Source organism: Lactuca sativa, chromosome 3 (genome assembly GCF_002870075.4).
Source record: "Lactuca sativa cultivar Salinas chromosome 3, Lsat_Salinas_v11, whole genome shotgun sequence".
Classification (NCBI taxonomy): Eukaryota; Viridiplantae; Streptophyta; class Magnoliopsida; order Asterales; family Asteraceae; genus Lactuca; species Lactuca sativa.
Genome location: NC_056625.2, coordinates 276,297,156 through 276,324,069, shown reverse-complemented (window position 1 = coordinate 276,324,069; position 26,914 = coordinate 276,297,156). Strand labels below are relative to the sequence as shown.

Genomic DNA, 26,914 nt, shown 5'->3' with positions numbered 1-26,914 from the left:
TCTGATCATTTACTACCCAAAAACATCACGAGGAAGAATATGTTTTGTAGGAAAATAAAATGATAACATATAAAAACATATATATGAAAAATGTATGTACAATGCATAATTCTAAGTCTTATTCTTTACACCATTTTAATTTTAATTTAAGAATTTTTATTTTCACATGTAAAAAAATTAAAAGACAACAGAGGCTCATTAAAACCCAATTAAGTGATAAAAAGATAATTTTGTGACGTTAAAATTCCACAAACAAAATTGGGTTACAATGCAATTTTTCTATTCCATTACATGATAAATGAAGAAAAAAAGGAATGGAAATTAACAAATGGAGTGAATCACCTTCGTTCGGCAGTAGTTTATTCCATTGCTTCCTTCTCTGATCCATTATACTAAACACTACCTTAGTCTTTTCGGTAATGATGCTTTAGCAAATACCCCAGATCCAAATAAGCTGATATGAGCTCATTTAAGCTTTGCGCATACCTTAAATAAATAGGTAGAAGTTTGCAATTATCACTAATTATTTTTACTTTTTCTTCACAACTCCAAATCCAACTTAATGATTGACATGAGAAAGCAAATTATATGAAATAGTAAATCACCTTTATATTTTTTAGCATCTTTAAACTTTATACAGTAAGGAAAAACATTTGTAAATTGAAGAATTATCAAATGAGCGTTGCATTACCTCGACAAATCGAGGTTGATTCACTGATTGTTTTCCATGTTTCTTGAATAACAGGTCTTATCATACCCACCAAGAAACTATGTTAAAAAAAAGGTTGTAGGCTCCCAAGAGAGAATCTCAGTCCATTGATCTCCTCTTTATCTATCTCATCACCATCACCACTGCATTCCACACAAATCAAGTTCAATTATAAAATTAAAAGGGATATAAATAATAACAACAATTACAAAACTATCTACTTTTAAAGTAAAGAAGCAAAGTGTACTTCTGCTGTACACTTATATATATAGAAACTGATTGAACTAAAAAATAAATGATTACAAATTGGAATCCTAGCTTTCAAGAGGCTAGTTCTCTCCTTGAGCTTTAACTTTAACAGAAATAGATCCAAGATGATGACCGACTGAATCTAAACTCCCACTTAAAGATAAACAACACCAACATATCCTAATTGACTAAAAGACCTTATTGCCCCCACCATCTCTACTTAAGCCACACTTAGAGAACCACAACCGAATGCGCATGGTTGTTTAAAATATTATAGTCACATGAGAAATGAGATGCAATTAAGAAACTGAATAAACCTAACCACAATGGAAATAATGATGCATTTGGAGAATCTTTTGTGTGTGTGTGTGTGTGTGTATATCACATTAGTTGTTGTAATTCTCTCATAAGTGCTTATGTGCTTGAATCATACCAATCATAGATTAAAACATAACTTTCCTTGTGAACTCAAATACCATTTTTCCTAATTTTTTTTGCAGTGCTTTTATATACTCGAAAGGGAAATTGAAAGTTATAACACAATATGTTAGTATATCAGAAGATATATGTCTCATATTATCTTAATTTTGACAAATACCACCCATATTTAGAGGTTATTTGAGTCAATTTCTATAACCCTAATATTTGAATGTTCAACTAATAGGTATTTGGTCAATACGGTGGTGAAGATCAGAAAACACCTTTGACTATGAGTTGGTGATGTTTACTTGTCACGTTTTGATTGAATCTTTCACCCGCTTTGATTCTCAGAGTCTGTCAGCCTTTGATTCTTTGCTAGTATACTTTATTTGAGGCATTTGGATTTTACTGTGTATTAAGGTTTTTCCTATGATTTTTTTTTTTTTCAATTTCTTACATTATACTTTGCACGGCTAGAAGCCAATGCCCTTTTCTTTTATAAAACTGCACTTCTCAAAAAATATGATTTAGTGCAAATCATTGATATATCATTTTATACATTATTATTTAGAGAATAAATTAATATCAAGCTGGAATAAAAAGGAATTCAAAGGAATTGAAATGAAATATTTTGATATTAAAGCCTTTAGGTGACAAATAGATGAAATTTAATTTGCTCAAAATACATCTAATTCAACAACTGAAAGATTCTATGATTTTTTTGACACAAGAACATAAAATATATGTCATTCTTAAATTATATTCCCTCTTAAATATATATTTATGCTAAATGATCATTAAGTTTAATAACACACTTGTATCGAGCAAACTTTTCAGCCAAATTTGTTGACTTTTACATTATTAGAACCATACCATTTGAATATATATAAAAAACGTTAGCAGCCGGGGAGTTCAATCTCTATATATTATGATCCCTGTGTATCATCATATTCATAATTCATTCTGGACGTAGAAAGCATGGAGCTGTTTCTCCCATTTTCAGCCTCTATAGCAGCGATTGTTTTTTCTTTGCTACTAAAATTCCTGCTGCAAAGCTTAGAAGGAAAGAGAGTGAAGAACAGAGAACCACCTCAAGCAAAGGGCCGATGGCCGGTAATCGGACACCTGCGCCTTCTAGGTGGAGCTGAACTACCTCACAGGGTCTTAGGTGGCATGGAAGATAAATATGGCCCCATTTTCACCATCAAGCTTGGTGTTCACAATGTTTTGGTGGTGAGTAACGCTGAGATGGCGAAAGAGTGCTTTACCACAAATGATAAGGTGTTTGCAAGTCGACCCAAGTCAATGGCAGTAGAACACATGGGCTATAACTATGCCATCTTGGCTCTAGCTCCTTATGGTGACTACTGGCGACAAGTGCGCAAGATCTTGACACTCGAGGTTCTCTCTCAGCGACGCGTGGAGATGCTTGGACCTCTTCGTGCTTCAGAGGTTAAAGCATCCATGGGAGATATATATAATGCTTGGGTAAAGAATAAAGAGAGTGGAAGTTCCGACATGGTAAAGGTGGATATGAAACAATGGTTTCAGAACTTGATATTAAATGTTGTGGTCAGGGTTGTTTCAGGAAAAAGGTTTTCACCTGATGACAAAGAAGGGGTTCGATTTCAAAAAGTGATAAGGAAATTCTTTGTGTTATTGGGCACATTTGTGGTGTCTGATTTTATTCCATATCTCAAGCCTTTGGACCTGGGAGGATACGAGAAAAAAATGAAGATGACAGGAGAAGAGATGTACGGAATTGTAACAGGATGGCTAGAGGATCACAAGAGAGTGAGGGCGGAGGAAAAGCATGCGCAGCAACATGAAAGAAGCCAAGTCTTCATGGATGTTCTGATTTCCGTTCTTGAAGGTGCCTCCCCAGAGGAATTCCGTGGTTTTGACCATGATACCATAATCAAGGCTACATGTTTGGTAAACCTTATTAATCTTTCTATATCTCATACTATTACTAGCTAGAGTTTGTTAATTAATCGTTTAATTATATATAGTTTCTTCCACATTCATTATAGTACGTATTTGCAACAGTTTTCAGTGGCAAATATAAAGATAAGCTGTGCAAACAAACAAAATTAATTATCAGCATGCATGCATGTTGCTTGAAATCTAGCTAATATAAGAAATTTGTTTTAACTTCAAACTTGCAGACTGTTTTAGCTGCGGGATTGGACACATCGTCTGCAACGTTAACATGGGCTTTATGTTTGTTGCTCAACAACCCAAGAGTATTAAAAATTGCCCAAGATGAATTGGATGAGCATGTTGGAAGGAAGAGAGCAGTAGAGGAGTCGGACCTGAAGAACCTTGTTTACCTTGACGCAATCGTTAAAGAAACACTGCGTTTATACCCGCCTGGACCTCTAAACCTTCCTCATGAGTCCATGGAGGATTGCGTTATTGGTGGCTACAAAATCCCTAAAGGCACACGTTTATTGACTAATCTTTGGAAAATTCAACATGATCCTAATAAATGGTCACATCCTGAAGAATTTCAGCCAGAAAGATTCTTGACAAGTCATAAACATGTTGATGTCAGGGGAAACAATTATGAATTGCTTCCTTTCGGTAGTGGTAGAAGAGTATGCCCTGCTATTCCCTTTGCTCTTCGGTCTTTGCATATAACTTTAGCTACTTTAATACAACAATTTGTGCTTAAAAACCCATCGAAAGAACCCATTGATATGAGTGAAAGCGCTGGAGTGACTATCAGCAAAGCCATCCCACTTGAGGTCCTTCTGGCGCCTCGTTTATCCCTTGATATGTACCCTGCAGTTGCTGCATGATACGTCTGCTTCGAATCATCACCGACCATGCGCCCACACTCTAGTCTTATTGAACAACCATTCCAAGACAATTAATCCCGAAAAATCACAAAGTCTTCTTACTATCTTATCAACAGCTTGTTAATTAGTCATACTAGCTACTTTGTTTTGGATTTTCATTATTTCATGCAATGGATACTACTTTGTTTTGGATTTTCATTATTTCATGCAATGCTTTCTAGTTTCTTCTGCTTGTATATATATGCTCTGTATATAGAGCCATCCCTTATTTACATTTTAAGCATCGATAATTAGCATGAAAATTTTTGCTGTTTAATTACACGAACATTGTGTTATCAGAGCTAGCTATGTTGCACGCATAATAGTTGCTTTATATCAATTTTAAAATGGTACAAGTCAACACTACTATATATTAGCATGGCTTAGCTTCTGATCCCAATTTTCAGACTATGTGTTTTTGAGCATGAAAAAAATATCCTTTCCAAGTCAGAAGAGATATGGGATTTTTTACAGAATGATTACGCTGTTGCCTGGATTAATCGGTTCGGTTGTCATCGGTTCACCCGTTATATGCATGCATGATTGGAACTTTAGTTTTAATGAGTATTTATGAATTTATATCATCTTATGTTTTAATTAGTAGTTTATTATTTAGAATTTAGCTTCTAGATTGACCCAAGTATATGGAGTTGTACCAGTCCTTAGCTTGTACCGAGTCTTCTGGTAGAACAATTAGCATGGCTTCTTTCATGGGTCACGTGTGTATCTAAGATGATTATATATAGCCTTTAGTGCTATGAATAAAATAGTTTTTTTGCTCTTTACTTTTCAGATTGCTGCACATTTAATTTATTACATTAGAAAAAACCTTTCTTCTTCCTTTCTTCATACATTTCGTGAGTGATAACAGTAATAAAAGGAGTTTGTTATTTTGGTCTTATATCCAACATACGCACACGGAAACTAATGAAGCTCAACAAATAGAGATATCCAAAAGAAAGATACCAATGTTTTGTTGTTCATCCAACATGGAAAGGATGAAACTGTTTTCCTCATAATCGTTTCTAGAGAATAATGGAACATTTTAAAGACTTCGTATCCACTATGGTTATCACCATCAAGCAATAGCAGCGACACCTTTAGCACGACGGACACTTTGAGCGGCGACATCAAACAAACGCGTTTTTGTCGCCGCTAAAAGTGTATGTCGCCGCTAAAAGCTTATGTTGGCGATCCGCCTCATTTCAACCCTAACCGTCGATTTAGGCGATGATCCAACGACTAGGAGGATGTAGAAAACTCCGCGTTATTTTCCCTCCGGTGTGTCGCCGCTAAAGGCTACTCGTCGTCGCTATTGCTAGTTCTGGCGATCCGCGTCATTTCAACCCCAACAGTCGATTTAAGTGATGATCCAACGATGTAGAAAACCCCGGATTGTTTTCCCTCCGATGTGTCACCGCTAAAGGTGTCGCTGCTAAAGAGCCTCGACAATAAAATCTGCGTCGTCTTCACTTTCTTCCCTGATCTACTTCTGTGTTTTCCCTTCTTCTCTCTTCTTTCTACTCACCACCTTCGACCCCATCGGAATTTCACCGAAATCTTCGATATTTCACCTCTCTTCCTCTCCATTTTCCCCCTTTCTCTTTTCCTTTTCTCTTCTCCCTAATAAATTTGTGTTGGTTGTCGGAATTTTGAGACCCCCACCTTTCTCGCCGGAGTATACCGCCACCACCACTGTTCATGACGAAATTTTGATAATTTTGATATTTTAGATCTGTATTTGTATTTGTATTTTGTGTTTGTAGATGTGGATATGTATTTGTATTTGCATTTCTATGTATATGAGTATCTTGAGTGTATTTTATGTGTATGTGTTTTTGTATGTATATGTGTATTTTGTATGTGTATTATGTATGTATGTGTATTTGTATGTATACAAATACATACGAATAGCGACGATACCTTTAGTGGCAACAAATAGTATTAGCATCGACACGCCTTTAACGGCGACAGAAGGCAATAGCGGCGACCAGTGGAGCATTAGCGACGAACCAACAGTAGTGATCATTTAGCGGCGACATTTTCGACCTTTAGCGACGACGCCCGTCGCCAGTAATACTCTAATTTCTTGTAGTGCACCAGTCAGTGACGGAAGCTTCTAGAGGCCTAGGGGGGCCAAGGCCTCCCCGTTTTTCTCATTCTCAGCTATAAATATTATATAAACTAGGTTATAAATGTGTACTACACGAAACCAACGTAAAATCATTTTAGAAGTTAATAGATGTTATAATTAATAATACATTTGCAAACAAATATTTTTTAGAAGCTTAAAGGTTTTATCCATAACTATAAAATTGTTAGTTTAAACCCATAGAAATTATGTTTGTGAAAGATTAACACTATTAATTTACAAGGATTTATTAATTTATTAATTTAAGAAGATTAAAGCTTTGTCAGTAATTTTATAATTTTGTTTTTAAATTAATATATACAATGTTATAAATATCCAATTTACTTATAATTGTCTTTTAAAATAAATACATACACTATTATGAATATCCAATTTACTTTTTGTATATTTAGATATTTGATAAAATCTCAAAGTTGCACCATACAATATAAAATTTGAGTACAGTTAATGGTCAACTTACCGATTATACCCTCCTAGATTCAAAAAGAAAGAAAGTGGCTATTAACATACATAATAAATCAAAAGTAGCAATAAGTAATTTAAAGGTTGTTTAAATTTCTGTAATTTAAAGGTTGTTCAAGTTTATGCGGAAGCAAATGACATGCCAATTGACTAAATATGGATATCTTGCAAGTTTGGATGCAGAATTGACCAAGATGAGACTTTTCATGAGACCATATTCCTAATTTTGCCAAAATAAACTGTGTGTTAGGTCCAAAAGCATAATGATTGCTTGAAGTACCGAATGTATTTTTGACAATATTTTAAGCATTTATCTTAATGACATCTGAAAAATTATTAGACATTTATATTTGTACTTCAAAAAGGTCAACTAAATAAGTAAATACCAACTTTGATAGAGAGTAATTCAACCTCTAAATTTCTGATCATTTACTACCCAAAAACATCACGAGGAAGAATATGTTTTGTAGGAAAATAAAATGATAACATATAAAAACATATATATGAAAAATGTATGTACAATGCATAATTCTAAGTCTTATTCTTTACACCATTTTAATTTTAATTTAAGAATTTTTATTTTCACATGTAAAAAAATTAAAAGACAACAGAGGCTCATTAAAACCCAATTAAGTGATAAAAAGATAATTTTGTGACGTTAAAATTCCACAAACAAAATTGGGTTACAATGCAATTTTTCTATTCCATTACATGATAAATGAAGAAAAAAAGGAATGGAAATTAACAAATGGAGTGAATCACCTTCGTTCGGCAGTAGTTTATTCCATTGCTTCCTTCTCTGATCCATTATACTAAACACTACCTTAGTCTTTTCGGTAATGATGCTTTAGCAAATACCCCAGATCCAAATAAGCTGATATGAGCTCATTTAAGCTTTGCGCATACCTTAAATAAATAGGTAGAAGTTTGCAATTATCACTAATTATTTTTACTTTTTCTTCACAACTCCAAATCCAACTTAATGATTGACATGAGAAAGCAAATTATATGAAATAGTAAATCACCTTTATATTTTTTAGCATCTTTAAACTTTATACAGTAAGGAAAAACATTTGTAAATTGAAGAATTATCAAATGAGCGTTGCATTACCTCGACAAATCGAGGTTGATTCACTGATTGTTTTCCATGTTTCTTGAATAACAGGTCTTATCATACCCACCAAGAAACTATGTTAAAAAAAAGGTTGTAGGCTCCCAAGAGAGAATCTCAGTCCATTGATCTCCTCTTTATCTATCTCATCACCATCACCACTGCATTCCACACAAATCAAGTTCAATTATAAAATTAAAAGGGATATAAATAATAACAACAATTACAAAACTATCTACTTTTAAAGTAAAGAAGCAAAGTGTACTTCTGCTGTACACTTATATATATAGAAACTGATTGAACTAAAAAATAAATGATTACAAATTGGAATCCTAGCTTTCAAGAGGCTAGTTCTCTCCTTGAGCTTTAACTTTAACAGAAATAGATCCAAGATGATGACCGACTGAATCTAAACTCCCACTTAAAGATAAACAACACCAACATATCCTAATTGACTAAAAGACCTTATTGCCCCCACCATCTCTACTTAAGCCACACTTAGAGAACCACAACCGAATGCGCATGGTTGTTTAAAATATTATAGTCACATGAGAAATGAGATGCAATTAAGAAACTGAATAAACCTAACCACAATGGAAATAATGATGCATTTGGAGAATCTTTTGTGTGTGTGTGTGTGTATATATCACATGTACATTAGTTGTTGTAATTCTCTCATAAGTGCTTATGTGCTTGAATCATACCAATCATAGATTAAAACATAACTTTCCTTGTGAACTCAAATACCATTTTTCCTAATTTTTTTTGCAGTGCTTTTATATACTCGAAAGGGAAATTGAAAGTTATAACACAATATGTTAGTATATCAGAAGATATATGTCTCATATTATCTTAATTTTGACAAATACCACCCATATTTAGAGGTTATTTGAGTCAATTTCTATAACCCTAATATTTGAATGTTCAACTAATAGGTATTTGGTCAATACGGTGGTGAAGATCAGAAAACACCTTTGACTATGAGTTGGTGATGTTTACTTGTCACGTTTTGATTGAATCTTTCACCCGCTTTGATTCTCAGAGTCTGTCAGCCTTTGATTCTTTGCTAGTATACTTTATTTGAGGCATTTGGATTTTACTGTGTATTAAGGTTTTTCCTATGATTTTTTTTTTTTTTTCAATTTCTTACATTATACTTTGCACGGCTAGAAGCCAATGCCCTTTTCTTTTATAAAACTGCACTTCTCAAAAAATATGATTTAGTGCAAATCATTGATATATCATTTTATACATTATTATTTAGAGAATAAATTAATATCAAGCTGGAATAAAAAGGAATTCAAAGGAATTGAAATGAAATATTTTGATATTAAAGCCTTTAGGTGACAAATAGATGAAATTTAATTTGCTCAAAATACATCTAATTCAACAACTGAAAGATTCTATGATTTTTTTGACACAAGAACATAAAATATATGTCATTCTTAAATTATATTCCCTCTTAAATATATATTTATGCTAAATGATCATTAAGTTTAATAACACACTTGTATCGAGCAAACTTTTCAGCCAAATTTGTTGACTTTTACATTATTAGAACCATACCATTTGAATATATATAAAAAACGTTAGCAGCCGGGGAGTTCAATCTCTATATATTATGATCCCTGTGTATCATCATATTCATAATTCATTCTGGACGTAGAAAGCATGGAGCTGTTTCTCCCATTTTCAGCCTCTATAGCAGCGATTGTTTTTTCTTTGCTACTAAAATTCCTGCTGCAAAGCTTAGAAGGAAAGAGAGTGAAGAACAGAGAACCACCTCAAGCAAAGGGCCGATGGCCGGTAATCGGACACCTGCGCCTTCTAGGTGGAGCTGAACTACCTCACAGGGTCTTAGGTGGCATGGCAGATAAATATGGCCCCATTTTCACCATCAAGCTTGGTGTTCACAATGTTTTGGTGGTGAGTAACGCTGAGATGGCGAAAGAGTGCTTTACCACAAATGATAAGGTGTTTGCAAGTCGACCCAAGTCAATGGCAGTAGAACACATGGGCTATAACTATGCCATCTTGGCTCTAGCTCCTTATGGTGACTACTGGCGACAAGTGCGCAAGATCTTGACACTCGAGGTTCTCTCTCAGCGACGCGTGGAGATGCTTGGACCTCTTCGTGCTTCAGAGGTTAAAGCATCCATGGGAGATATATATAATGCTTGGGTAAAGAATAAAGAGAGTGGAAGTTCCGACATGGTAAAGGTGGATATGAAACAATGGTTTCAGAACTTGATATTAAATGTTGTGGTCAGGGTTGTTTCAGGAAAAAGGTTTTCACCTGATGACAAAGAAGGGGTTCGATTTCAAAAAGTGATAAGGAAATTCTTTGTGTTATTGGGCACATTTGTGGTGTCTGATTTTATTCCATATCTCAAGCCTTTGGACCTGGGAGGATACGAGAAAAAAATGAAGATGACAGGAGAAGAGATGTACGGAATTGTAACAGGATGGCTAGAGGATCACAAGAGAGTGAGGGCGGAGGAAAAGCATGCGCAGCAACATGAAAGAAGCCAAGTCTTCATGGATGTTCTGATTTCCGTTCTTGAAGGTGCCTCCCCAGAGGAATTCCGTGGTTTTGACCATGATACCATAATCAAGGCTACATGTTTGGTAAACCTTATTAATCTTTCTATATCTCATACTATTACTAGCTAGAGTTTGTTAATTAATCGTTTAATTATATATAGTTTCTTCCACATTCATTATAGTACGTATTTGCAACAGTTTTCAGTGGCAAATATAAAGATAAGCTGTGCAAACAAACAAAATTAATTATCAGCATGCATGCATGTTGCTTGAAATCTAGCTAATATAAGAAATTTGTTTTAACTTCAAACTTGCAGACTGTTTTAGCTGCGGGATTGGACACATCGTCTGCAACGTTAACATGGGCTTTATGTTTGTTGCTCAACAACCCAAGAGTATTAAAAATTGCCCAAGATGAATTGGATGAGCATGTTGGAAGGAAGAGAGCAGTAGAGGAGTCGGACCTGAAGAACCTTGTTTACCTTGACGCAATCGTTAAAGAAACACTGCGTTTATACCCGCCTGGACCTCTAAACCTTCCTCATGAGTCCATGGAGGATTGCGTTATTGGTGGCTACAAAATCCCTAAAGGCACACGTTTATTGACTAATCTTTGGAAAATTCAACATGATCCTAATAAATGGTCACATCCTGAAGAATTTCAGCCAGAAAGATTCTTGACAAGTCATAAACATGTTGATGTCAGGGGAAACAATTATGAATTGCTTCCTTTCGGTAGTGGTAGAAGAGTATGCCCTGCTATTCCCTTTGCTCTTCGGTCTTTGCATATAACTTTAGCTACTTTAATACAACAATTTGTGCTTAAAAACCCATCGAAAGAACCCATTGATATGAGTGAAAGCGCTGGAGTGACTATCAGCAAAGCCATCCCACTTGAGGTCCTTCTGGCGCCTCGTTTATCCCTTGATATGTACCCTGCAGTTGCTGCATGATACGTCTGCTTCGAATCATCACCGACCATGCGCCCACACTCTAGTCTTATTGAACAACCATTCCAAGACAATTAATCCCGAAAAATCACAAAGTCTTCTTACTATCTTATCAACAGCTTGTTAATTAGTCATACTAGCTACTTTGTTTTGGATTTTCATTATTTCATGCAATGGATACTACTTTGTTTTGGATTTTCATTATTTCATGCAATGCTTTCTAGTTTCTTCTGCTTGTATATATATGCTCTGTATATAGAGCCATCCCTTATTTACATTTTAAGCATCGATAATTAGCATGAAAATTTTTGCTGTTTAATTACACGAACATTGTGTTATCAGAGCTAGCTATGTTGCACGCATAATAGTTGCTTTATATCAATTTTAAAATGGTACAAGTCAACACTACTATATATTAGCATGGCTTAGCTTCTGATCCCAATTTTCAGACTATGTGTTTTTGAGCATGAAAAAAATATCCTTTCCAAGTCAGAAGAGATATGGGATTTTTTACAGAATGATTACGCTGTTGCCTGGATTAATCGGTTCGGTTGTCATCGGTTCACCCGTTATATGCATGCATGATTGGAACTTTAGTTTTAATGAGTATTTATGAATTTATATCATCTTATGTTTTAATTAGTAGTTTATTATTTAGAATTTAGCTTCTAGATTGACCCAAGTATATGGAGTTGTACCAGTCCTTAGCTTGTACCGAGTCTTCTGGTAGAACAATTAGCATGGCTTCTTTCATGGGTCACGTGTGTATCTAAGATGATTATATATAGCCTTTAGTGCTATGAATAAAATAGTTTTTTTGCTCTTTACTTTTCAGATTGCTGCACATTTAATTTATTACATTAGAAAAAACCTTTCTTCTTCCTTTCTTCATACATTTCGTGAGTGATAACAGTAATAAAAGGAGTTTGTTATTTTGGTCTTATATCCAACATACGCACACGGAAACTAATGAAGCTCAACAAATAGAGATATCCAAAAGAAAGATACCAATGTTTTGTTGTTCATCCAACATGGAAAGGATGAAACTGTTTTCCTCATAATCGTTTCTAGAGAATAATGGAACATTTTAAAGACTTCGTATCCACTATGGTTATCACCATCAAGCAATAGCAGCGACACCTTTAGCACGACGGACACTTTGAGCGGCGACATCAAACAAACGCGTTTTTGTCGCCGCTAAAAGTGTATGTCGCCGCTAAAAGCTTATGTTGGCGATCCGCCTCATTTCAACCCTAACCGTCGATTTAGGCGATGATCCAACGACTAGGAGGATGTAGAAAACTCCGCGTTATTTTCCCTCCGGTGTGTCGCCGCTAAAGGCTACTCGTCGTCGCTATTGCTAGTTCTGGCGATCCGCGTCATTTCAACCCCAACAGTCGATTTAAGTGATGATCCAACGATGTAGAAAACCCCGGATTGTTTTTCCTCCGATGTGTCACCGCTAAAGGTGTCGCTGCTAAAGAGCCTCGACAATAAAATCTGCGTCGTCTTCACTTTCTTCCCTGATCTACTTCTGTGTTTTCCCTTCTTCTCTCTTCTTTCTACTCACCACCTTCGACCCCATCGGAATTTCACCGAAATCTTCGATATTTCACCTCTCTTCCTCTCCATTTCCCCCCTTTCTCTTTTCCTTTTCTCTTCTCCCTAATAAATTTGTGTTGGTTGTCGGAATTTTGAGACCCCCACCTTTCTCGCCGGAGTATACCGCCACCACCACTGTTCATGACGAAATTTTGATAATTTTGATATTTTAGATCTGTATTTGTATTTGTATTTTGTGTTTGTAGATGTGGATATGTATTTGTATTTGCATTTCTATGTATATGAGTATCTTGAGTGTATTTTATGTATGTATATGTGTTTTTGTATGCTCATTTATATGTATATGTATGTAAATTCTGTATGTGTATGTGTTTTTGTATGCTCATTTATATGTATATGTATGTAAATTCTGTATGTGTATGTGTTTTTGTATGTATATGTGTATTTTGTATGTGTATTATGTATGTATGTGTATTTATATGTATACAAATACATACGAATAGCGACGATACCTTTAGTGGCAACAAATAGTATTAGCATCGACACGCCTTTAACGGCGACAGAAGGCAATAGCGGCGACCAGTGGAGCATTAGCGACGAACCAACAGTAGTGATCATTTAGCGGCGACATTTTCGACCTTTAGCGACGACGCCCGTCGCCAGTAATACTCTAATTTCTTGTAGTGCACCAGTCAGTGACGGAAGCTTCTAGAGGCCTAGGGGGGCCAAGGCCTCCCCGTTTTTCTCATTCTCAGCTATAAATATTATATAAACTAGGTTATAAATGTGTACTACACGAAACCAACGTAAAATCATTTTAGAAGTTAATAGATGTTATAATTAATAATACATTTGCAAACAAATATTTTTTAGAAGCTTAAAGGTTTTATCCATAACTATAAAATTGTTAGTTTAAACCCATAGAAATTATGTTTGTGAAAGATTAACACTATTAATTTACAAGGATTTATTAATTTATTAATTTAAGAAGATTAAAGCTTTGTCAGTAATTTTATAATTTTGTTTTTAAATTAATATATACAATGTTATAAATATCCAATTTACTTATAATTGTCTTTTAAAATAAATACATACACTATTATGAATATCCAATTTACTTTTTGTATATTTAGATATTTGATAAAATCTCAAAGTTGCACCATACAATATAAAATTTGAGTACAGTTAATGGTCAACTTACCGATTATACCCTCCTAGATTCAAAAAGAAAGAAAGTGGCTATTAACATACATAATAAATCAAAAGTAGCAATAAGTAATTTAAAGGTTGTTTAAATTTCTGTAATTTAAAGGTTGTTCAAGTTTATGCGGAAGCAAATGACATGCCAATTGACTAAATATGGATATCTTGCAAGTTTGGATGCAGAATTGACCAAGATGAGACTTTTCATGAGACCATATTCCTAATTTTGCCAAAATAAACTGTGTGTTAGGTCCAAAAGCATAATGATTGCTTGAAGTACCGAATGTATTTTTGACAATATTTTAAGCATTTATCTTAATGACATCTGAAAAATTATTAGACATTTATATTTGTACTTCAAAAAGGTCAACTAAATAAGTAAATACCAACTTTGATAGAGAGTAATTCAACCTCTAAATTTCTGATCATTTACTACCCAAAAACATCACGAGGAAGAATATGTTTTGTAGGAAAATAAAATGATAACATATAAAAACATATATATGAAAAATGTATGTACAATGCATAATTCTAAGTCTTATTCTTTACACCATTTTAATTTTAATTTAAGAATTTTTATTTTCACATGTAAAAAAATTAAAAGACAACAGAGGCTCATTAAAACCCAATTAAGTGATAAAAAGATAATTTTGTGACGTTAAAATTCCACAAACAAAATTGGGTTACAATGCAATTTTTCTATTCCATTACATGATAAATGAAGAAAAAAAGGAATGGAAATTAACAAATGGAGTGAATCACCTTCGTTCGGCAGTAGTTTATTCCATTGCTTCCTTCTCTGATCCATTATACTAAACACTACCTTAGTCTTTTCGGTAATGATGCTTTAGCAAATACCCCAGATCCAAATAAGCTGATATGAGCTCATTTAAGCTTTGCGCATACCTTAAATAAATAGGTAGAAGTTTGCAATTATCACTAATTATTTTTACTTTTTCTTCACAACTCCAAATCCAACTTAATGATTGACATGAGAAAGCAAATTATATGAAATAGTAAATCACCTTTATATTTTTTAGCATCTTTAAACTTTATACAGTAAGGAAAAACATTTGTAAATTGAAGAATTATCAAATGAGCGTTGCATTACCTCGACAAATCGAGGTTGATTCACTGATTGTTTTCCATGTTTCTTGAATAACAGGTCTTATCATACCCACCAAGAAACTATGTTAAAAAAAAGGTTGTAGGCTCCCAAGAGAGAATCTCAGTCCATTGATCTCCTCTTTATCTATCTCATCACCATCACCACTGCATTCCACACAAATCAAGTTCAATTATAAAATTAAAAGGGATATAAATAATAACAACAATTACAAAACTATCTACTTTTAAAGTAAAGAAGCAAAGTGTACTTCTGCTGTACACTTATATATATAGAAACTGATTGAACTAAAAAATAAATGATTACAAATTGGAATCCTAGCTTTCAAGAGGCTAGTTCTCTCCTTGAGCTTTAACTTTAACAGAAATAGATCCAAGATGATGACCGACTGAATCTAAACTCCCACTTAAAGATAAACAACACCAACATATCCTAATTGACTAAAAGACCTTATTGCCCCCACCATCTCTACTTAAGCCACACTTAGAGAACCACAACCGAATGCGCATGGTTGTTTAAAATATTATAGTCACATGAGAAATGAGATGCAATTAAGAAACTGAATAAACCTAACCACAATGGAAATAATGATGCATTTGGAGAATCTTTTGTGTGTGTGTGTGTGTATATATCACATGTACATTAGTTGTTGTAATTCTCTCATAAGTGCTTATGTGCTTGAATCATACCAATCATAGATTAAAACATAACTTTCCTTGTGAACTCAAATACCATTTTTCCTAATTTTTTTTGCAGTGCTTTTATATACTCGAAAGGGAAATTGAAAGTTATAACACAATATGTTAGTATATCAGAAGATATATGTCTCATATTATCTTAATTTTGACAAATACCACCCATATTTAGAGGTTATTTGAGTCAATTTCTATAACCCTAATATTTGAATGTTCAACTAATAGGTATTTGGTCAATACGGTGGTGAAGATCAGAAAACACCTTTGACTATGAGTTGGTGATGTTTACTTGTCACGTTTTGATTGAATCTTTCACCCGCTTTGATTCTCAGAGTCTGTCAGCCTTTGATTCTTTGCTAGTATACTTTATTTGAGGCATTTGGATTTTACTGTGTATTAAGGTTTTTCCTATGATTTTTTTTTTTTTTTCAATTTCTTACATTATACTTTGCACGGCTAGAAGCCAATGCCCTTTTCTTTTATAAAACTGCACTTCTCAAAAAATATGATTTAGTGCAAATCATTGATATATCATTTTATACATTATTATTTAGAGAATAAATTAATATCAAGCTGGAATAAAAAGGAATTCAAAGGAATTGAAATGAAATATTTTGATATTAAAGCCTTTAGGTGACAAATAGATGAAATTTAATTTGCTCAAAATACATCTAATTCAACAACTGAAAGATTCTATGATTTTTTTGACACAAGAACATAAAATATATGTCATTCTTAAATTATATTCCCTCTTAAATATATATTTATGCTAAATGATCATTAAGTTTAATAACACACTTGTATCGAGCAAACTTTTCAGCCAAATTTGTTGACTTTTACATTATTAGAACCATACCATTTGAATATATATAAAAAACGTTAGCAGCCGGGGAGTTCAATCTCTATATATTATGATCCCTGTGTATCATCATATTCATAATTCATTCTGGACGTAGAAAGCATGGAGCTGTTTCTCCCATTTTCAGCCTCTATAGCAGCGATTGTTTTTTCTTTGCTACTAAAATTCCTGCTGCAAAGCTTAGAAGGAAAGAGAGTGAAGAACAGAGAACCACCTCAAGCAAAGGGCCGATGGCCGGTAATCGGACACCTGCGCCTTCTAGGTGGAGCTGAACTACCTCACAGGGTCTTAGGTGGCATGGCAGATAAATATGGCCCCATTTTCACCATCAAGCTTGGTGTTCACAATGTTTTGGTGGTGAGTAACGCTGAGATGGCGAAAGAGTGCTTTACCACAAATGATAAGGTGTTTGCAAGTCGACCCAAGTCAATGGCAGTAGAACACATGGGCTATAACTATGCCATCTTGGCTCTAGCTCCTTATGGTGACTACTGGCGACAAGTGCGCAAGATCTTGACACTCGAGGTTCTCTCTCAGCGACGCGTGGAGATGCTTGGACCTCTTCGTGCTTCAGAGGTTAAAGCATCCATGGGAGATATATATAATGCTTGGGTAAAGAATAAAGAGAGTGGAAGTTCCGACATGGTAAAGGTGGATATGAAACAATGGTTTCAGAACTTGATATTAAATGTTGTGGTCAGGGTTGTTTCAGGAAAAAGGTTTTCACCTGATGACAAAGAAGGGGTTCGATTTCAAAAAGTGATAAGGAAATTCTTTGTGTTATTGGGCACATTTGTGGTGTCTGATTTTATTCCATATCTCAAGCCTTTGGACCTGGGAGGATACGAGAAAAAAATGAAGATGACAGGAGAAGAGATGTACGGAATTGTAACAGGATGGCTAGAGGATCACAAGAGAGTGAGGGCGGAGGAAAAGCATGCGCAGCAACATGAAAGAAGCCAAGTCTTCATGGATGTTCTGATTTCCGTTCTTGAAGGTGCCTCCCCAGAGGAATTCCGTGGTTTTGACCATGATACCATAATCAAGGCTACATGTTTGGTAAACCTTATTAATCTTTCTATATCTCATACTATTACTAGCTAGAGTTTGTTAATTAATCGTTTAATTATATATAGTTTCTTCCACATTCATTATAGTACGTATTTGCAACAGTTTTCAGTGGCAAATATAAAGATAAGCTGTGCAAACAAACAAAATTAATTATCAGCATGCATGCATGTTGCTTGAAATCTAGCTAATATAAGAAATTTGTTTTAACTTCAAACTTGCAGACTGTTTTAGCTGCGGGATTGGACACATCGTCTGCAACGTTAACATGGGCTTTATGTTTGTTGCTCAACAACCCAAGAGTATTAAAAATTGCCCAAGATGAATTGGATGAGCATGTTGGAAGGAAGAGAGCAGTAGAGGAGTCGGACCTGAAGAACCTTGTTTACCTTGACGCAATCGTTAAAGAAACACTGCGTTTATACCCGCCTGGACCTCTAAACCTTCCTCATGAGTCCATGGAGGATTGCGTTATTGGTGGCTACAAAATCCCTAAAGGCACACGTTTATTGACTAATCTTTGGAAAATTCAACATGATCCTAATAAATGGTCACATCCTGAAGAATTTCAGCCAGAAAGATTCTTGACAAGTCATAAACATGTTGATGTCAGGGGAAACAATTATGAATTGCTTCCTTTCGGTAGTGGTAGAAGAGTATGCCCTGCTATTCCCTTTGCTCTTCGGTCTTTGCATATAACTTTAGCTACTTTAATACAACAATTTGTGCTTAAAAACCCATCGAAAGAACCCATTGATATGAGTGAAAGCGCTGGAGTGACTATCAGCAAAGCCATCCCACTTGAGGTCCTTCTGGCGCCTCGTTTATCCCTTGATATGTACCCTGCAGTTGCTGCATGATACGTCTGCTTCGAATCATCACCGACCATGCGCCCACACTCTAGTCTTATTGAACAACCATTCCAAGACAATTAATCCCGAAAAATCACAAAGTCTTCTTACTATCTTATCAACAGCTTGTTAATTAGTCATACTAGCTACTTTGTTTTGGATTTTCATTATTTCATGCAATGGATACTACTTTGTTTTGGATTTTCATTATTTCATGCAATGCTTTCTAGTTTCTTCTGCTTGTATATATATGCTCTGTATATAGAGCCATCCCTTATTTACATTTTAAGCATCGATAATTAGCATGAAAATTTTTGCTGTTTAATTACACGAACATTGTGTTATCAGAGCTAGCTATGTTGCACGCATAATAGTTGCTTTATATCAATTTTAAAATGGTACAAGTCAACACTACTATATATTAGCATGGCTTAGCTTCTGATCCCAATTTTCAGACTATGTGTTTTTGAGCATGAAAAAAATATCCTTTCCAAGTCAGAAGAGATATGGGATTTTTTACAGAATGATTACGCTGTTGCCTGGATTAATCGGTTCGGTTGTCATCGGTTCACCCGTTATATGCATGCATGATTGGAACTTTAGTTTTAATGAGTATTTATGAATTTATATCATCTTATGTTTTAATTAGTAGTTTATTATTTAGAATTTAGCTTCTAGATTGACCCAAGTATATGGAGTTGTACCAGTCCTTAGCTTGTACCGAGTCTTCTGGTAGAACAATTAGCATGGCTTCTTTCATGGGTCACGTGTGTATCTAAGATGATTATATATAGCCTTTAGTGCTATGAATAAAATAGTTTTTTTGCTCTTTACTTTTCAGATTGCTGCACATTTAATTTATTACATTAGAAAAAACCTTTCTTCTTCCTTTCTTCATACATTTCGTGAGTGATAACAGTAATAAAAGGAGTTTGTTATTTTGGTCTTATATCCAACATACGCACACGGAAACTAATGAAGCTCAACAAATAGAGATATCCAAAAGAAAGATACCAATGTTTTGTTGTTCATCCAACATGGAAAGGATGAAACTGTTTTCCTCATAATCGTTTCTAGAGAATAATGGAACATTTTAAAGACTTCGTATCCACTATGGTTATCACCATCAAGCAATAGCAGCGACACCTTTAGCACGACGGACACTTTGAGCGGCGACATCAAACAAACGCGTTTTTGTCGCCGCTAAAAGTGTATGTCGCCGCTAAAAGCTTATGTTGGCGATCCGCCTCATTTCAACCCTAACCGTCGATTTAGGCGATGATCCAACGACTAGGAGGATGTAGAAAACTCCGCGTTATTTTCCCTCCGGTGTGTCGCCGCTAAAGGCTACTCGTCGTCGCTATTGCTAGTTCTGGCGATCCGCGTCATTTCAACCCCAACAGTCGATTTAAGTGATGATCCAACGATGTAGAAAACCCCGGATTGTTTTTCCTCCGATGTGTCACCGCTAAAGGTGTCGCTGCTAAAGAGCCTCGACAATAAAATCTGCGTCGTCTTCACTTTCTTCCCTGATCTACTTCTGTGTTTTCCCTTCTTCTCTCTTCTTTCTACTCACCACCTTCGACCCCATCGGAATTTCACCGAAATCTTCGATATTTCACCTCTCTTCCTCTCCATTTTCCCCCTTTCTCTTTTCCTTTTCTCTTCTCCCTAATAAATTTGTGTTGGTTGTCGGAATTTTGAGACCCCCACCTTTCTCGCCGGAGTATACCGCCACCACCACTGTTCATGACGAAATTTTGATAATTTTGATATTTTAGATCTGTATTTGTATTTGTATTTTGTGTTTGTAGATGTGGATATGTATTTGTATTTGCATTTCTATGTATATGAGTATCTTGAGTGTATTTTATGTATGTATATGTGTTTTTGTATGCTCATTTATATGTATATGTATGTAAATTATGTATGTGTATGTGTTTTTGTATGCTCATTTATATGTATATGTATGTAAATTCTGTATGTGTATGTGTTTTTGTATGTATATGTGTATTTTGTATGTGTATTATGTATGTATGTGTATTTATATGTATACAAATACATACGAATAGCGACGATACCTTTAGTGGCAACAAATAGTATTAGCATCGACACGCCTTTAACGGCGACAGAAGGCAATAGCGGCGACCAGTGGAGCATTAGCGACGAACCAACAGTAGTGATCATTTAGCGGCGACATTTTCGACCTTTAGCGACGACGCCCGTCGCCAGTAATACTCTAATTTCTTGTAGTGCACCAGTCAGTGACGGAAGCTTCTAGAGGCCTAGGGGGGCCAAGGCCTCCCCGTTTTTCTCATTCTCAGCTATAAATATTATATAAACTAGGTTATAAATGTGTACTACACGAAACCAACGTAAAATCATTTTAGAAGTTAATAGATGTTATAATTAATAATACATTTGCAAACAAATATTTTTTAGAAGCTTAAAGGTTTTATCCATAACTATAAAATTGTTAGTTTAAACCCATAGAAATTATGTTTGTGAAAGATTAACACTATTAATTTACAAGGATTTATTAATTTATTAATTTAAGAAGATTAAAGCTTTGTCAGTAATTTTATAATTTTGTTTTTAAATTAATATATACAATGTTATAAATATCCAATTTACTTATAATTGTCTTTTAAAATAAATACATACACTATTATGAATATCCAATTTACTTTTTGTATATTTAGATATTTGATAAAATCTCAAAGTTGCACCATACAATATAAAATTTGAGTACAGTTAATGGTCAACTTACCGATTATACCCTCCTAGATTCAAAAAGAAAGAAAGTGGCTATTAACATACATAATAAATCAAAAGTAGCAATAAGTAATTTAAAGGTTGTTTAAATTTCTGTAATTTAAAGGTTGTTCAAGTTTATGCGGAAGCAAATGACATGCCAATTGACTAAATATGGATATCTTGCAAGTTTGGATGCAGAATTGACCAAGATGAGACTTTTCATGAGACCATATTCCTAATTTTGCCAAAATAAACTGTGTGTTAGGTCCAAAAGCATAATGATTGCTTGAAGTACCGAATGTATTTTTGACAATATTTTAAGCATTTATCTTAATGACATCTGAAAAATTATTAGACATTTATATTTGTACTTCAAAAAGGTCAACTAAATAAGTAAATACCAACTTTGATAGAGAGTAATTCAACCTCTAAATTTCTGATCATTTACTACCCAAAAACATCACGAGGAAGAATATGTTTTGTAGGAAAATAAAATGATAACATATAAAAACATATATATGAAAAATGTATGTACAATGCATAATTCTAAGTCTTATTCTTTACACCATTTTAATTTTAATTTAAGAATTTTTATTTTCACATGTAAAAAAATTAAAAGACAACAGAGGCTCATTAAAACCCAATTAAGTGATAAAAAGATAATTTTGTGACGTTAAAATTCCACAAACAAAATTGGGTTACAATGCAATTTTTCTATTCCATTACATGATAAATGAAGAAAAAAAGGAATGGAAATTAACAAATGGAGTGAATCACCTTCGTTCGGCAGTAGTTTATTCCATTGCTTCCTTCTCTGATCCATTATACTAAACACTACCTTAGTCTTTTCGGTAATGATGCTTTAGCAAATACCCCAGATCCAAATAAGCTGATATGAGCTCATTTAAGCTTTGCGCATACCTTAAATAAATAGGTAGAAGTTTGCAATTATCACTAATTATTTTTACTTTTTCTTCACAACTCCAAATCCAACTTAATGATTGACATGAGAAAGCAAATTATATGAAATAGTAAATCACCTTTATATTTTTTAGCATCTTTAAACTTTATACAGTAAGGAAAAACATTTGTAAATTGAAGAATTATCAAATGAGCGTTGCATTACCTCGACAAATCGAGGTTGATTCACTGATTGTTTTCCATGTTTCTTGAATAACAGGTCTTATCATACCCACCAAGAAACTATGTTAAAAAAAAGGTTGTAGGCTCCCAAGAGAGAATCTCAGTCCATTGATCTCCTCTTTATCTATCTCATCACCATCACCACTGCATTCCACACAAATCAAGTTCAATTATAAAATTAAAAGGGATATAAATAATAACAACAATTACAAAACTATCTACTTTTAAAGTAAAGAAGCAAAGTGTACTTCTGCTGTACACTTATATATATAGAAACTGATTGAACTAAAAAATAAATGATTACAAATTGGAATCCTAGCTTTCAAGAGGCTAGTTCTCTCCTTGAGCTTTAACTTTAACAGAAATAGATCCAAGATGATGACCGACTGAATCTAAACTCCCACTTAAAGATAAACAACACCAACATATCCTAATTGACTAAAAGACCTTATTGCCCCCACCATCTCTACTTAAGCCACACTTAGAGAACCACAACCGAATGCGCATGGTTGTTTAAAATATTATAGTCACATGAGAAATGAGATGCAATTAAGAAACTGAATAAACCTAACCACAATGGAAATAATGATGCATTTGGAGAATCTTTTGTGTGTGTGTGTGTGTATATATCACATGTACATTAGTTGTTGTAATTCTCTCATAAGTGCTTATGTGCTTGAATCATACCAATCATAGATTAAAACATAACTTTCCTTGTGAACTCAAATACCATTTTTCCTAATTTTTTTTGCAGTGCTTTTATATACTCGAAAGGGAAATTGAAAGTTATAACACAATATGTTAGTATATCAGAAGATATATGTCTCATATTATCTTAATTTTGACAAATACCACCCATATTTAGAGGTTATTTGAGTCAATTTCTATAACCCTAATATTTGAATGTTCAACTAATAGGTATTTGGTCAATACGGTGGTGAAGATCAGAAAACACCTTTGACTATGAGTTGGTGATGTTTACTTGTCACGTTTTGATTGAATCTTTCACCCGCTTTGATTCTCAGAGTCTGTCAGCCTTTGATTCTTTGCTAGTATACTTTATTTGAGGCATTTGGATTTTACTGTGTATTAAGGTTTTTCCTATGATTTTTTTTTTTTTTTCAATTTCTTACATTATACTTTGCACGGCTAGAAGCCAATGCCCTTTTCTTTTATAAAACTGCACTTCTCAAAAAATATGATTTAGTGCAAATCATTGATATATCATTTTATACATTATTATTTAGAGAATAAATTAATATCAAGCTGGAATAAAAAGGAATTCAAAGGAATTGAAATGAAATATTTTGATATTAAAGCCTTTAGGTGACAAATAGATGAAATTTAATTTGCTCAAAATACATCTAATTCAACAACTGAAAGATTCTATGATTTTTTTGACACAAGAACATAAAATATATGTCATTCTTAAATTATATTCCCTCTTAAATATATATTTATGCTAAATGATCATTAAGTTTAATAACACACTTGTATCGAGCAAACTTTTCAGCCAAATTTGTTGACTTTTACATTATTAGAACCATACCATTTGAATATATATAAAAAACGTTAGCAGCCGGGGAGTTCAATCTCTATATATTATGATCCCTGTGTATCATCATATTCATAATTCATTCTGGACGTAGAAAGCATGGAGCTGTTTCTCCCATTTTCAGCCTCTATAGCAGCGATTGTTTTTTCTTTGCTACTAAAATTCCTGCTGCAAAGCTTAGAAGGAAAGAGAGTGAAGAACAGAGAACCACCTCAAGCAAAGGGCCGATGGCCGGTAATCGGACACCTGCGCCTTCTAGGTGGAGCTGAACTACCTCACAGGGTCTTAGGTGGCATGGCAGATAAATATGGCCCCATTTTCACCATCAAGCTTGGTGTTCACAATGTTTTGGTGGTGAGTAACGCTGAGATGGCGAAAGAGTGCTTTACCACAAATGATAAGGTGTTTGCAAGTCGACCCAAGTCAATGGCAGTAGAACACATGGGCTATAACTATGCCATCTTGGCTCTAGCTCCTTATGGTGACTACTGGCGACAAGTGCGCAAGATCTTGACACTCGAGGTTCTCTCTCAGCGACGCGTGGAGATGCTTGGACCTCTTCGTGCTTCAGAGGTTAAAGCATCCATGGGAGATATATATAATGCTTGGGTAAAGAATAAAGAGAGTGGAAGTTCCGACATGGTAAAGGTGGATATGAAACAATGGTTTCAGAACTTGATATTAAATGTTGTGGTCAGGGTTGTTTCAGGAAAAAGGTTTTCACCTGATGACAAAGAAGGGGTTCGATTTCAAAAAGTGATAAGGAAATTCTTTGTGTTATTGGGCACATTTGTGGTGTCTGATTTTATTCCATATCTCAAGCCTTTGGACCTGGGAGGATACGAGAAAAAAATGAAGATGACAGGAGAAGAGATGTACGGAATTGTAACAGGATGGCTAGAGGATCACAAGAGAGTGAGGGCGGAGGAAAAGCATGCGCAGCAACATGAAAGAAGCCAAGTCTTCATGGATGTTCTGATTTCCGTTCTTGAAGGTGCCTCCCCAGAGGAATTCCGTGGTTTTGACCATGATACCATAATCAAGGCTACATGTTTGGTAAACCTTATTAATCTTTCTATATCTCATACTATTACTAGCTAGAGTTTGTTAATTAATCGTTTAATTATATATAGTTTCTTCCACATTCATTATAGTACGTATTTGCAACAGTTTTCAGTGGCAAATATAAAGATAAGCTGTGCAAACAAACAAAATTAATTATCAGCATGCATGCATGTTGCTTGAAATCTAGCTAATATAAGAAATTTGTTTTAACTTCAAACTTGCAGACTGTTTTAGCTGCGGGATTGGACACATCGTCTGCAACGTTAACATGGGCTTTATGTTTGTTGCTCAACAACCCAAGAGTATTAAAAATTGCCCAAGATGAATTGGATGAGCATGTTGGAAGGAAGAGAGCAGTAGAGGAGTCGGACCTGAAGAACCTTGTTTACCTTGACGCAGTCGTTAAAGAAACACTGCGTTTATACCCACCTGGACCTCTAAACCTTCCTCATGAGTCCATGGAGGATTGCGTTATTGGTGGCTACAAAATCCCTAAAGGCACACGTTTATTGACTAATCTTTGGAAAATTCAACATGATCCTAATAAATGGTCACATCCTGAAGAATTTCAGCCAGAAAGATTCTTGACAAGTCATAAACATGTTGATGTCAGGGGAAACAATTATGAATTGCTTCCTTTCGGTAGTGGTAGAAGAGTATGCCCTGCTATTCCCTTTGCTCTTCGGTCTTTGCATATAACTTTAGCTACTTTAATACAACAATTTGTGCTTAAAAACCCATCGAAAGAACCCATTGATATGAGTGAAAGCGCTGGAGTGACTATCAGCAAAGCCATCCCACTTGAGGTCCTTCTGGCGCCTCGTTTATCCCTTGATATGTACCCTGCAGTTGCTGCATGATACGTCTGCTTCGAATCATCACCGACCATGCGCCCACACTCTAGTCTTATTGAACAACCATTCCAAGACAATTAATCCCGAAAAATCACAAAGTCTTCTTACTATCTTATCAACAGCTTGTTAATTAGTCATACTAGCTACTTTGTTTTGGATTTTCATTATTTCATGCAATGGATACTACTTTGTTTTGGATTTTCATTATTTCATGCAATGCTTTCTAGTTTCTTCTGCTTGTATATATATGCTCTGTATATAGAGCCATCCCTTATTTACATTTTAAGCATCGATAATTAGCATGAAAATTTTTGCTGTTTAATTACACGAACATTGTGTTATCAGAGCTAGCTATGTTGCACGCATAATAGTTGCTTTATATCAATTTTAAAATGGTACAAGTCAACACTACTATATATTAGCATGGCTTAGCTTCTGATCCCAATTTTCAGACTATGTGTTTTTGAGCATGAAAAAAATATCCTTTCCAAGTCAGAAGAGATATGGGATTTTTTACAGAATGATTACGCTGTTGCCTGGATTAATCGGTTCGGTTGTCATCGGTTCACCCGTTATATGCATGCATGATTGGAACTTTAGTTTTAATGAGTATTTATGAATTTATATCATCTTATGTTTTAATTAGTAGTTTATTATTTAGAATTTAGCTTCTAGATTGACCCAAGTATATGGAGTTGTACCAGTCCTTAGCTTGTACCGAGTCTTCTGGTAGAA

At 34.5% G+C, this 26,914-nt stretch overlaps 4 protein-coding genes across 4 annotated transcripts; all 4 read left to right on the top strand.

Moving 5' to 3' along the window:
- The first annotated feature begins 2,330 nt into the window (after window positions 1-2,330).
- LOC128133098 (cytochrome P450 CYP82D47-like) lies at window positions 2,331-4,386 on the top strand. Its single transcript, XM_052770105.1, has 2 exons — window positions 2,331-3,313; window positions 3,547-4,386. Exons 1-2 carry the CDS (start codon window positions 2,357-2,359, stop codon window positions 4,180-4,182), a joined length of 1,593 nt encoding a protein of 530 aa, XP_052626065.1. The 5' UTR covers window positions 2,331-2,356; the 3' UTR covers window positions 4,183-4,386.
- A 5,204-nt stretch (window positions 4,387-9,590) lies between these two features.
- Window positions 9,591-11,643, top strand: LOC128133097 (cytochrome P450 82A4-like). The gene is made up of 2 exons (XM_052770104.1): window positions 9,591-10,574; window positions 10,808-11,643. Exons 1-2 carry the CDS (start codon window positions 9,618-9,620, stop codon window positions 11,441-11,443), a joined length of 1,593 nt encoding a protein of 530 aa, XP_052626064.1. The 5' UTR covers window positions 9,591-9,617; the 3' UTR covers window positions 11,444-11,643.
- Window positions 11,644-16,961: 5,318 nt separating this feature from the next.
- Window positions 16,962-19,015, top strand: LOC128133096 (cytochrome P450 82A4-like). Its single transcript, XM_052770103.1, has 2 exons — window positions 16,962-17,945; window positions 18,179-19,015. Exons 1-2 carry the CDS (start codon window positions 16,989-16,991, stop codon window positions 18,812-18,814), a joined length of 1,593 nt encoding a protein of 530 aa, XP_052626063.1. The 5' UTR covers window positions 16,962-16,988; the 3' UTR covers window positions 18,815-19,015.
- A 5,316-nt stretch (window positions 19,016-24,331) lies between these two features.
- LOC128133095 (cytochrome P450 82A4-like) lies at window positions 24,332-26,396 on the top strand. The gene is made up of 2 exons (XM_052770102.1): window positions 24,332-25,316; window positions 25,550-26,396. The coding sequence occupies exons 1-2, from the start codon at window positions 24,360-24,362 to the stop codon at window positions 26,183-26,185; spliced, it is 1,593 nt and encodes a 530-aa protein (XP_052626062.1). The 5' UTR covers window positions 24,332-24,359; the 3' UTR covers window positions 26,186-26,396.
- Window positions 26,397-26,914: the final 518 nt, after the last annotated feature.

Coding starts and splice junctions, on each gene's coding strand:
- LOC128133095 (XM_052770102.1), top strand. CDS start 24,360: ATGGAGCTGTTTCTCCCATTTTCAGCCTCTATAGCAGCGATTGTTTTT. Junction 25,317..25,549: donor TAATCAAGGCTACATGTTTG/GTAAACCTTATT, acceptor TCAAACTTGCAG/ACTGTTTTAGCTGCGGGATT.
- LOC128133098 (XM_052770105.1), top strand. CDS start 2,357: ATGGAGCTGTTTCTCCCATTTTCAGCCTCTATAGCAGCGATTGTTTTT. Junction 3,314..3,546: donor TAATCAAGGCTACATGTTTG/GTAAACCTTATT, acceptor TCAAACTTGCAG/ACTGTTTTAGCTGCGGGATT.
- LOC128133096 (XM_052770103.1), top strand. CDS start 16,989: ATGGAGCTGTTTCTCCCATTTTCAGCCTCTATAGCAGCGATTGTTTTT. Junction 17,946..18,178: donor TAATCAAGGCTACATGTTTG/GTAAACCTTATT, acceptor TCAAACTTGCAG/ACTGTTTTAGCTGCGGGATT.
- LOC128133097 (XM_052770104.1), top strand. CDS start 9,618: ATGGAGCTGTTTCTCCCATTTTCAGCCTCTATAGCAGCGATTGTTTTT. Junction 10,575..10,807: donor TAATCAAGGCTACATGTTTG/GTAAACCTTATT, acceptor TCAAACTTGCAG/ACTGTTTTAGCTGCGGGATT.